The sequence below is a fragment of the Vanacampus margaritifer genome, chromosome 8, assembly GCF_051991255.1.
Source record: "Vanacampus margaritifer isolate UIUO_Vmar chromosome 8, RoL_Vmar_1.0, whole genome shotgun sequence".
NCBI classification, from domain to species: domain Eukaryota; kingdom Metazoa; phylum Chordata; class Actinopteri; order Syngnathiformes; family Syngnathidae; genus Vanacampus; species Vanacampus margaritifer.
This window is the reverse complement of record NC_135439.1, coordinates 12,068,129-12,081,023: the sequence shown is the minus strand read 5'-3', so window position 1 is coordinate 12,081,023 and position 12,895 is coordinate 12,068,129. Positions and strand designations below refer to the sequence as shown.

The 12,895-nt window shown below is 38.5% G+C and overlaps 1 protein-coding gene across 2 annotated transcripts in view; it reads right to left on the bottom strand.

The window, feature by feature from the left end:
• The window catches only part of LOC144056339 (sodium-coupled neutral amino acid transporter 3-like), a 39,366-nt gene that overhangs the window by 21,294 nt on the left and 5,177 nt on the right, over positions 1-12,895 (bottom strand). Inside the window, exons 2-3 of one of the 2 annotated variants that reach the window (XM_077573086.1) lie at positions 1,747-1,968; positions 645-677 (exon numbers count right to left, since the gene is read on the bottom strand). In XM_077573086.1, coding sequence (XP_077429212.1) covers positions 645-677; positions 1,747-1,883 — 170 coding nt within the window. In that variant the 5' untranslated portion in view covers positions 1,884-1,968. The remainder of the gene's footprint in view (positions 1-644; positions 678-1,746; positions 1,969-12,895) is intronic. The other variant, XM_077573087.1, reaches the window with a different exon arrangement.

Sequence of the window (12,895 nt, the reverse complement as noted above, 5' to 3'; positions counted from 1 at the left end):
AAAACTCTGAGTTCTTATAATAAGTGATCAAACATTTGCATAAAAAACAGTAAAAATAAATTTCCTTTGTTTTATACAATTTTTCTCATAAGATGTACATTATCGCTGAACACTAATCTGGAAAATACGATGAGTTTAATAAGTGAGTAAATGATACTAAATCACTGTTTTATTGTCCGAGTTATGTATTAAAATGATTCGCTCTGATCGTGTGTATGCTATTTTCATAATCACATTAAGCATTTTGCATGTGCCCCTGAAATTTCTGTCCACCCTGTCATAATGGGGTAACTGTCCCTTTAAGAAACTCTCTGTTTTCAGTGCCATTACAAGCAACATTGTTCAATGGAGGCTAAAGGTTGGATTGTTGTAGAAATAAATATTTACACTTGTGTTTTGAAGTTGGATGTTGTCATAGTGAATTACCAAAACCTTTTAGAAATTTAAAATATATTTGTTAAACAGTACACAGCTAGCATGCTAATTTAATCATTTTGGGAAGTAAAAGGTCCACATCCAGTGAAATTCGATGGAAAATCACAACTTTTTTTTTCTCGGGGAAATAAAATGGATATGTCTCCAAGGCACTTTATGGTGATACTGCCTCTGCTAAAACTCAAATGAAATCTTTAGTAGAGACATACCTAACATTCTGGGCACTGTTGTGTACCGTTTCCCTACAAGCAATGTCGAGAGGTCATCCATCACCCAACGAGTGCACAATTAGAAAACGATACTGAGTCATAATACAATAACAACAATGATACGATGACAGGATTGTCTATGACTGAAGGAGGGAGCGCTATTACATGCTGGAAAATGACTGCCAGACAACAGGGACAAGATAATTAGGCTTTTAGCTCAGGCAATTACGCAGCACTAACTGTTTTTCAATCAGTGCGTAATGAGGAAGTCGGTGTCTTGCTTAAAGCCACTTGCACTGAGTGGTTACGTCACATTCACCGTTGCCCTAAACCCTGAAGTTATGGGACAGTTACTATAGTGACGAGGCCGTAGGGATGATGACATTGGCCACATTGTCTTGACAGTCATTAACTCATTCACTGCCATTGACGGTTATAGACGTCAAATATTCATTTGAACTATTTCTATTAGTTTAACTTTTTTTTTTCTACTTTTGTCAACAAGAGTATGAAAACCTATAATTTTTTTAATTGTACATTTAGAACAGATATAAAATTTGTGATTAATCGTGAGTTAACTGTTGAAGTCAATAATTAATTACATTTAAAAAATTGAATCACCCGACACAATTTTAAAAAAAGAAGAAAAGATGATTAAAAATTAGGAGCGTCAGGCGATTACATTTTTAATCGTAATTAATTGCATGACTTCACAACTTGTGAAGTCGTAATTATTTGCATGACTTCTTCTTTTTTTTAAATCGCGTCAGGTGATTACATTTTTTTAATGTAATTAATTATTGACTTCAATAGTTAACTCACGATCAATCATAAATTTTATATCTGTTCTAAATGTATAATAAATTTTAAAAAATCTAGGTTTTCATACTCTTGTTAACAAAAGTGGAAAAAATGTTAAACTAATAGAAATAGTTCAAATGATTTTTTTTTAACGTCAATAGCCGTCAATGGCAGTGAATGAGTTAATGACTTGACTAATGACAACTATTATTTGAAGCTGAATCCCACTGTCATGTATTCTGAATTTCAACGTATTTCAACTAGCATTGCTAATCTCGCCAAGCAGTGTTTTCACACTCACGTAGGTCCGTCATCCACAGGTGAGGTTTTGGACGATGCAGTCGTCTCATCGACCGCATCGTGACCTTTCCCATTAGGAATGGCATTCATCTCAGCGGGGGCCGTCTCGGCACTCTCTGCAGGCTTATCCTCGCTCATGTCTTCTCTGGTGCCTTGGCTTTGCAAGGGTCTTCAGTTGTAGTCTTATGCTAGACGAAGAAGCTTGTTACGTTCCACCAAATATCTGCGGAAAGGAAAAGATGAACACATTTTATCAAGTGATGGTAGCACTAGAGCTATGTTGAAAAATAATACATAAAACATTAAACAATGAGTTGAGTTGAGTTGGGAAATATCAATTACCCAAATAATTGGATGACATTTATACGCAATTCCCCTAACAATGAATACAAAGAATGACCTGAACTGTTGGTTGCTTCTGCCTATGAATATCGACACGACATTGTCGAGGTAATAAAAATGATTATACCCCTCAAACTGCTTTATCTTTTCCTGGCCCGGCCAGTTGAATTGCCCCCCAAGCAATTTGCCAAATGCAATAAAATGATTACTAATTTCATTTGGGGTCAGCAAAGACCAAGAATACCATTTGAGATGCTACAGATATCTCGAAATGAAGACGGCATGCGCTTCTCTGCTTAGAAAATTATTATAAAGCAGCACAGCTCAGTGTTTTGATTGCATGGTGTGACCCGACATGTGATGCTAGATGGGGGGGGGGGGAAACTGAGGTTCGCACTCCTCTTTCATCTGTTTAAGGGATTACGCTGTTTTTACAGTTGCTATGAAATCAAATATCAATCTGGACTAAAGTAAAACTGAATATGTCAACCTTAAACATTTCTTGACAATAATATGTTATATGTGACCTCACTAGTCTAAGAATGACATTCTGTAAAATATTACATTGGTGGAATATGAGTTAAACAACAAAATCCATCTGTTTTTATCCATTTCAGGGGGCGGCCATTTTGCCACTTGCTGTCGACTGAAGATGACATCACAGTTGCTCAGGCAACGACCAATAACAGCTCACCTGTTTTCTAAAGCTGAGTTGTGATTGGCTGTTACCTGAGACCTGAGCACTTGTGATGTCATTTTCACTCGACAGCAAGTGACAAAATGGCCGCCTTCTGATATTGATAAAAACTGTAGGATTTAAACATTTTTGAAAAAAAATAATGTGTCAAATTGAGTGCATTCATTTTGAGTTAATTTAACGCCACTATTTTTTTTAACACGCGATTAAAGACCGCCCCTTACTTGGAAAACCTGTACTGGGGGAATTACAGTCACAACGCAGCGTCAAATTTTAGCAGTAATAAATTTAATAAGAATGCATATATTTGTGGAGACTAGGGTCAAGTTGTATTTTACAATTTCATGTTAAAGATTAAATAGCTCTTAATATGAAAAACAAATGCACTGAGCTGTCACTGTCTTACAAATGCAATTATGCCATCTAGTGGCAGAAAAATGACCTGAACACAAATCAATATCGCACTCGCTTTTTACAGTACAGTACATCTTTTTCATTTTAACTCCATTTTATGAATTCTTATGAAATTACTGTATCAATGACTAAAAGATGCAGCCATATTTCTATTAGCTTAACATGTTTTTCCCTCTTTTATGTTAACAAGTATGAAAACTTTTTTTTTTTTAGACACAGATTCAAAATTTGAGATTAATCGTGAGTTAAATTTTGAAGTCATGCGATTAATTACAATTAAAAAAATATTCGCCTGACACCCCTAAAAACTATAAATAAATAAATACATAAATAAATAAATACATAAGGCTAAATCAGTGTATTAATTAAGGCCTTGATGATTGCTGTGCCTAAAATGTATTTTTGGGACAGGATGTAATAACATGTCTGAAAGGAAAAATGAACAAAAAGAAAAAAAAACATTGATGCAGCAGCGGTATAACAGCATATTGGGAAATATTATCTCAGAAAGGTCTTTGCTACCTTCCAACAATTATCCTAAAATTCTTAATAAAAAGTGAGCCAAAAAAAAAAAAGTCTTCTCATAATGAAGTTTTATCTACAACAATAAGAGAAAAGTCAGCTTTCGTCTAAAGTAAAAAGTGTCCAAGAAACAGCTTTGAGTCGATCCTGACAAATTCCCAATCATAATTGACATATCAAGTGACAGGTCGAGTCCCAAACGGAAGGAAAGCCTTCAATTTAAGTGTGACACACTTGGCTATTTCCTGGAAGTCGTGCGGTGCTGTCTTCGCCGACCGGTTGTCTCTGAAAGGCGCCTGTGACATGTTTCTCCTGGACGGTGCAGACCAAAGGCCCCCCCCCCCCCCCCCCAGCTGGCCGCCACTGAATGATCCCTTTCGCTGTGCTGCATAAGCACCACTGAAGGCTAGAAGGGAGAGCACGCCGAGTGCCACACACACACACAAATGCCACGCAGATATAAAGAGGGGAACCAGCTCGGACCAGCTACCAACCGGTTTCAGCTGTTTTTTTTTTCTCGTTTTGCTTGACACTTCTCCCCTTGGTCCCCTTGTTTATTGAGGAGCGTTCAACAATTGTAAGGGTTTTCTGTAGCACCATTCTTGGCAAGCATTCAGCCAATCCCCCCCCCCCCCAACCCCCACCCAAGCCCCCCCAGGGTTCTTCCGCTCCATAGCCTTCCCTGTAATGTAGCTTTTTGTAATATTAGCGCATCAAGCACAGCGAGAGGTGAATACACCTAGCCGTCATCTATCATTCCTGTGAAGCTGTCTTCCCCAACCGCTTCGCCGCACAGCCAGGCCTCTCCGTGTCTCCGGCTAAACCCGGGCAACGTGGTTGGGCAGCAAAGCACAGTGCACAATGGCGCATGTTGTGCCGTTTCCTGGGAACAGGTTGGGTAACAGTGGTACTATTGTGCCAGGGCATCATTATACTGCCGGGGCCCCCTTGGCTGTAGTTTGCTAGGCCACTCGAGAGGATGACAACAACGACAAAAAAAACTAATTGAAAAGATGCCACCTTGGATTCAGCAAATGCCACGGCCTTTTATTCGTGTGCAGCTGTAGCAGAATTGCTGACGGCAGCGATGGCCTCTCACATTGGACAAATCGCCGCACAGAACCGCGCTGCCACTCACGGGGTCCACAAATCTCAAGGAGAGTAAGGGGAAGCCATTCAAGGACAATGGTCGATGGGCTGTCTGGTTACAAGGGTGCCACCTCAATGGCCTCGAGCAGCGCGGGTACAAACGGCGCGGCTGATTGGTGGGAGTCATCGCTCCTGCGATCATTGTGTTCGATAACCGCCAAAAGGCGACAGAGGCTTTGCGGTCCTATCGCTTAGCCACAAGGACGTGCCTACTTGGTTGGAATGAATGGCATCCAAAGTAAGTAGTGAAAAACTAGGGAGTCGGTAAACAAATCAAAACAAATACTGTCATTCTTGTACTAATTATTGAGGGATACGGATAATTATTGGAAAGATTTCAGAAATTCAGAGCAGGTCGTTATGTGTAGAGCTGTCAAAATGAATGATTTTTTATTTTTTTATTTTTTGCAAAAATTGTCCAAATCCCCTGATTTCAGCATATCAACAGTAATTGTTCGCCTATTTCTGTAGTCCTTCATGATTATCTTCTGTGTTTAATCAAAAATATTGAATCTGTTGTTACTTTGGAAATCAATGACATCAATACCCATTTTTTTTTTTTTAAATCACTACACGAATACTAAGTATGAAAAAAACACCAATCACTGGTTAATGAAAAGTAATCAAGGAAAAAGTGTTTTTGTATACACTTCTATGCAAAATTAAAATGAAACCGGTTAGTCAATAAACGATAGATGAATCGATTCTAAAACATATTTGATAGTGACAGCACTAGTTATGTGTGTAAATACATCACTTGTGTGTGTGTGTACTAAAGCCCCTATCCCACTGAGCTGCGAACATTGCCGAAAGTTGCGTCAGGGTTCAACAAGGTACCGGAAAAGTCGCATTTTGTAACGTTTGTGTTCGTAATTAGTCGCCTTTGTCGCCATTTTGGACACGTTCAAAATCCACGAATCTATTGTTTTGCCAGCATGCGCATTTGCTCCTAATAATAATAATCATAAATTATAATAATAAAAACGTGTCGGCAAAGTTCTTAAGACTAGTAAACAGAAGCTGAGCAAAGAATCAGCTAAAAAAAAAAGGATCAATGAATCAAGAGACAAAATAAGGGTGAAGGTGGATCCACTACAGTGTAATTAATTTTGCATTTTCTGCCACATAGTGGAAGAGCGTTCCATAATTGTTCAGTCAGTCGCGACTCACTATACGTCGCTGGCATAGATTGAGATCTAGAAATCCACACTTTGTGACCAATTAAATGAAATTGTTGATCTCTCACAGCACATTAGTGGTTGGGAATCCCTGCTTTCAAAAATAACCTTTTATTATCCTAAACCTTAGGCTTTGTGTGCTAATTGCCTACACAACAAACAACAAGGTTTTGTTATAAACTCTGTGGGAGGGAATTTAAAGACGTTTGCAATATATTACGACATGTTTTTCCTTTTCGTTGAAATCACTGGCGTCTGTCCTGGTCCTATGATGTCATGCTATTTGAGGAGCTCATGCAGCTTATCAGCATCGCGATTGGATGGATACCTGTGGTGGAAACACTTAAACACTTCAGGGTGCGGTGTACTGAACCCAACTGTATCGCTTGATGGAACATGGCTATAGTAAAGATAATTAGTGCGTTCGAATTATGTCACCCTATATCCCCTTTACCCGTGGTTTATTTTGGCCAAGCAAAATGAAAAAGCATTGTGTTTGTTAGAGTAGAGGCCGCTATTTGAGGACAGAGTTGCCTTGATTTTTTCCCCATGACTACACTTGTAAGAACATAAAGAAATTGGATATAAAGAAATAACAGTTTGGGTTTATGATTTACTGTTTGAATTCAGCTCATTGTGTCGTTCCTACTGGTCTGCCCACCTTGGCCACCGGGGGCAGTACAATACGGGCAAAATAGCCTATTTCTAATGACTGAGTAACCTGCAATAAATTGTGTTATTTTTCGCATAGGATAATGAATATATATATTCAATATATAATGAATTATTTATAGGATCTGGTATTTTTAACCCTGGAGAACCCACTGGGTCAAATTTGGCCCCTATAAATTCTGCTACTCAAATAACAATTTTTTTTCTTTTTTTACAAATTTAACTTCAAAAGTCCAGAGTGCCACTTCTGACCCCTGCATGGGGCCATCTAGTGGATGAATATTGCACCTACATGAGCCAGAGTGGTGGTGACAAGATGGCTGGCAACATGCTGTTTTGTTGAGCTGCAAATCAATCCAAACAAAACCATCTTTTCAGCAAACCATCGGATGGTAAAATTGTGTTTTTTTTGTTAATCTATTTCATATCATGTTGCAGAATGCCTAGGATTATGTTTTGTATACAGTATATATATTTTGATAAATTAGCAACTCTGAGCTAGTTCAAAAAAATGGTTAAAATTGAAAAAAACATATATTTTGGTGTTCAGTGAACTTATAGCAGTCATTTAATGTATAATTCATAATTTTCCAAAGAAGAAAAGGGTTCTTGGGTTCTCCAGGGTTAAATGTATGGATATCGTGTATTTGAAGACACTGGAAAGGCTTTTTTTGTATTAAGAATATCTTAAAATTAAGAGAAATAAACTATAATACTTGGGTTTTATTTATTTTATTAGTTTGAAACACGTAAAGTGAGGACCAACATAATTTAAAAAAAAAAAAATCAGTTTTGGGTGTAAAAACTGTGGAATGGACTTGATCCGTTAAAGCTGTGTAGTTCTCTGTTGGGATGTAAAAAAATATATATAAATGAATTAAATATAAAATAATTCATGTTTATAGTGCAAATTCATTCATTCATTCATTTATGCCTGCAAGTATTGTGATATTGTCTGTTTTGTGTTCAAACATCCTTAACGCTGTGACCATCAATGCTAATCACTAGCCAGAGCTTGAAACAACTCTTTTGAAATATGTTTCACCATCGGCCAAAATTCTGCTTACTGTGAATGGATGGAGTTGTCACCATACAGGGTTTGTATCTCAAGTTTGTGCTCACAAGTCAAAACAACAGCAAAAAAAAAAAAAAAAAAAAAGCTGAATAATGGCTCATATCTCGAAAACCTCATAAATCGGCTCACTTGTATGTCAAAGCATCATACCGCCAATTAGGCCCAATCCTAAAAATATACTAGACAAAAGGGGTGTGCCAAAAAAATTGATTTTAAATGTCCCAAAATAGATTTTATTTAAATTATTTTATACTGTCTTCCCTTTATTTTTGTGTGCCTTTATTGGGAGCGCTGTTCATGTTGTACCCGATTTGGCCACTTAGGGGCATTGTGGTTCCACGCGGTCTGATACACTGTCAAGTTGTAGCCACATTAGCGAGTGGAAGGAAAAAGTCACGATCAAGTTATTCCAATAAAAGTTGTTTTTTTTACAGCGTGGAGCCGTTCTTTTGAGTGATAAAAAGTGCCGCGAGTAGCGCGCTAATTAGCATAGCGAGTCAGACTGGAGTAGATCATTACGATTCCTTGCACATCTATAGATTGAAACAAAAATCATTGTCAATCAAATCATTTTGAATCGAAAATCGTTCCGAATCGAAAATCGATTCTGAATCGAACCGCACACACAAAAATCGTGAGACATTCAAAAGATTCCCACCCCTACTAGCACAATATGAGAGAAGCCATTTCTTAGCAGTTATACTGTATGTAGATGCTAAAAATACAAATTTCTCATGCAGCAAATTATCTGACAAGCCAAAATATGCGCACATCTGCAGAAACTTGTTGCCGAGCTAATTAATTCCTTAGCAAAAAAGCAACGGCAGTTCTCTCCCTTTCTCTGTCTCTCTCTCTTTCTTCCTTTGATGTTTTTCTTTTCCTAATGCGTCATAGAACTCTGCAGAACACAAATAGACAGACAGGATGAGGATAAACCTTTGTCAGCTGTCGGATTGTGCCGCACAAGTCGTTAGGAGACAGAATATAACCAAGCGTTAAAACAACTTTCCTAAAAACGTGAACTGGGAGATGAAAATGAGTAATAAATCATTGAAACACATCTGATCATCCCGAGTTGTTTTATCACTGCTCTCCGAGGAGGGTGCGCAAACCACACATTGCGGTGGTCTTTGTGGGAGTAATAAATGAGTCTTTTCACGGCAACAGGCGGAGGCGATGTTTATTCGAGCCGTCCTCCAAATCAGCACTTCGCTTTGCCAGCGCAAGTTGAGCCTCAATTTCGCAGCGCTCTGACGCAAAAGCCTTTTGTCCCGAGACACGTCAGCTCCGGAGCAGTTTGCTTGATTGTTATTCTTAAAGTGATACCTGAACAGACTCGCTGCGCGCTCTGATTCATCCTCCGTCATTCATATGCAATGTGCGTGTTTGTGATTTTCCTCAGAGAATGATCAAATGTGCATTTTGGTACCGTAAGTCACAACTTGATGACGTTCTCAGTAGGATCTTGTTGTTACGGAAGCGTACTTAATTGGGAGCAATTTTGAAAATCTTAATCCGTTGAAATGCATCGTCGGCAGTCAGCGATTTGTGAAGCGAAAGGATGGAGGAAAGGCAACCGACAAAATCCCCGCCTACTATCAGAAAGAGATTTTCAACAGATTAAAAGATTAAACACGGTCACCATTTTACTGATGGGCAGCCAATAGATCTATCTAAATATTTTATTGCAAAATACTGGGTTTAAAGCAGAGACCTCAGATGGTCTGGATGATCGGATACGGAAGCATCTCGCGGGATATTAGGATAAAACCGCTCTGGCTGTTCCATATGTCCTTGCTTGGGTATAAAAATAGCTACAGAGGCGTGAATAACCTCACTCGGACCCCACGACATTTCACAATGAACACAGCAGCTGCCTGAAATAAAAGTAGTAAACACTGTGATGGTGTCAAACAGACCATCTGTTTGTGATTTTTTCACTGTGGGTTGATCATGCATATTAATATACACGATGGCGTTCGTAAACATTCAGGAAGGAATGACTTGGTATTGTCGTGCTTATTTGCCGACGGTGCTCCGTGACGTATCATACAGTGGTTTGGTTGATTCATTCTCACGGTATTTGTTCACAAATACTACGAGTTGATACGTTCGCAAGCACTCATCTGTATATGACTGGATAGCCGATACACGCCCGTGCGAGCCGTTGAAGCCACAGGGCGGCCATTTTACTCCTCCTATCTCGTGAGCAGAATACGGTGGTTTAGTTGATTAATTCTCACGGTATTTGTTCACAAATACTACGGGAATCCATCGTGTACTGCTCCCGTTGATACGTTCGCAAGCACTCATCTGTATATGACTGGATAGCCGATACACGCCCGTGCGAGCCGTTGAAGCCACAGGGCGGCCATTTTACTCCTCCTAACTCGCGAGCAGAATACTGTATGAGCTATACATATACGTACAGATTAGACATATACGTATAATATAGGGCCAGAGGGTGGGGGGGTTTGCAGGGTCATCACTATTTTTTAACAAGTGAACATTATGTGCTGCTTTGAAGACCCTCTTTTTCTTTTATCGCTCAGTTCCTTAGACCCCAATATTAGATTTGGCAGGTATATTTTTAACTCTTTGACTGCCAAAAACGTTAAATAACGTTTAGTAAAATCCTATGGAGGTGTGCCAAAGACGTTAAAAGACGTTTGTTTCAAAACAGAGGTGAAACTAACCATTTTCTATTGTTAATTACTGAAAAACGGCATAAGGTAGAAACAAACTTTTTTTTTCTGATGAAAGATGAGAGTCCAAGCTTTCATTTGGTAGTATGTGTGTTTCCATAGTCCAAACGCATAATTTTCTGTGGACCTTGAAAGATCAGTCAAAATGCTTAAATCGGCTGGCACCCACGGCATCCCTTTTCTGAAAACGGCTGGCAGTCAAAGAGTTTTAATAATAATAATAAAAAATAATAAAAAAAAAAAAAAGAGAGAGAGCAATGATGATGACATGATGAATGAACAATACTGAGCTCTCCAGAAAAAGAAAAAAAAAAGATTTGGCAGGTAAAATTCTTTAATAAAAAAATATTTTTAAAAAATATACAAGCTTCCTCCTGTAAACATGACTAAGCATATAATTTAGACATTTATTTAAGGCAGGTTGTAAAATGCCTGAAGTCCTCTTGCTTATGTTTGACAAATTTAAAACATCATAAATCATGCTGTTTCTACGAAGTACAGTACTCTCTCAAATGTTCCGTAAATGTATAGGATCGTATGCCAAGAAACGTTTCTTGGGAGGAGTAATATGGCGGCCTTGCGGCTTTAAAAGTCTTGACCTATCGGCTATCCAATAATATATACAGATCAGTGTTCGTTAACCGACCTTTTTTAGGTCGGACCAATCAGGCCTTGTTTAGGGCAGGACATGCAGCTGTGACGAAAACCAGGGAGCCGGGGGAAACAAATACTGTATGAACAAATGGATGCTGCAATTAATTATTCTCTCGCATAATTACTCACCGTTTCCTTGTTGAACGTTGAACAGCGAGAGGACCTTTGTGCATTTTTATCTGGTAAAGATGTTTGTGTTTTTTTTCTCCCCTTAAGACTAGAACAAAGACGTTTTCATCCATTGCCGTGATTGGTCAAAACAAACATGCAGATGCCGCATCGTCCAATCAGCACAAAGTATCGTACAGAAAGTCCCGCCTTTCCCGAGCAAATCACCGTGGAGCAGTCCCTGATTTGTAATGTGAAGAACTCCCTTGAGTGAATCAATCTGGTTATTGCCAGATTAAACTAAACTAGAAGGACCATGAGCCAGAGATTCAAACCCATAACACTGTTCTCTGCTTTTTCTGATTAAATTTCGCCTTGGAATATGAATTTATTATTTTTTATTTTTTTATAATTTTGTTAGAATTATTTGTGTCTTTGATAACATTTTGTTTTTCATTCATTTGATTTTAAAATCAGGATTATTATGGAAAATGCACACATCTAAACAACATCTAAATCTCGTGTGCTGATGATAATCAACAGTCACATCCTGTGGAGGTTTAGCTCAAAGGTTACTTCGAAGCTTACTAACCTTGCAGGACTGCAGGCCGGAGGTTCGAACCCAGGGCGCTCCCCTCCACTTTTCTAGTACAATTTCCCCTTTGCAACAATCAATTGTTACAATTTTTTCCTGCAGTTTTTGCAGAAATATTTAAGTCATTTGAGTTAGATAATTACATTCTAAAATGATGACTTAATAAAAGTAATCATTTAACAAAACCAAATAGCCTGCTTAGTAGGAGTGGGAGTCTTTGAACGTCTCACGATTCGATTCGATGCCAATTTTTGGGCCTGCGATTCGATTCAGAATCGATTTTCGATTAAGGCCGATTTTTGCTTCAAAATGATTTGATTGACAATGATTTTTGCTTCAATTCCAGTCTGACTCGCTAATGCTAATTAGCGCGCTAATCGCGACACTTTTATCACTCAAAAGAACGGCTCCACGCTGCAAAAAAACAACTTTTATTGGAATAACTTGATCATGACTTTTTTCTTCTACTCTCTAATGTGGCTACAATTTAACAGTGTATTAGACCGCGTGGAACCACACTGCCCCTAAGTGGCCAAATCGGGTACAATGTGAACAGCGCTCCAAATAAAGGCACACAAAGACAAAGGCAAGACAGTATAAAATAATTTAAATAAATAAATTTAAATCGATTTTGGGACATTTAAAATCGATTCTAAATCTTACTAAATGAGAATGGATTTTTTGTCACACCCCTACTGCTTAGCTATCTCACTACCACTGCGATATTAAATAAGACTTAGTTGGATTTTTTTTTCAGTTTGTGCGCCTGTGTGAAATTACTATTTAGCGGGTTCCGTGACATCGCTTTAATGTCAAATATATGCCCAGGATCAATAGAGGTTGGAAAACACTGCCCTAGAATACATACTCTAAGAGCCAGCAAACAACAAAAAGACTTTGTTTCCTGCACATCGTCATCCGAGTGAGGTAAGTTTTGCGCTGTGGAGACAAAGGCGGCATGTCCAGTGAGCGAATACAAAGGAGAGCAGTGACACAACCACAGAGGAAAGCGTATGCCCATATATTAGTCAGAACAATA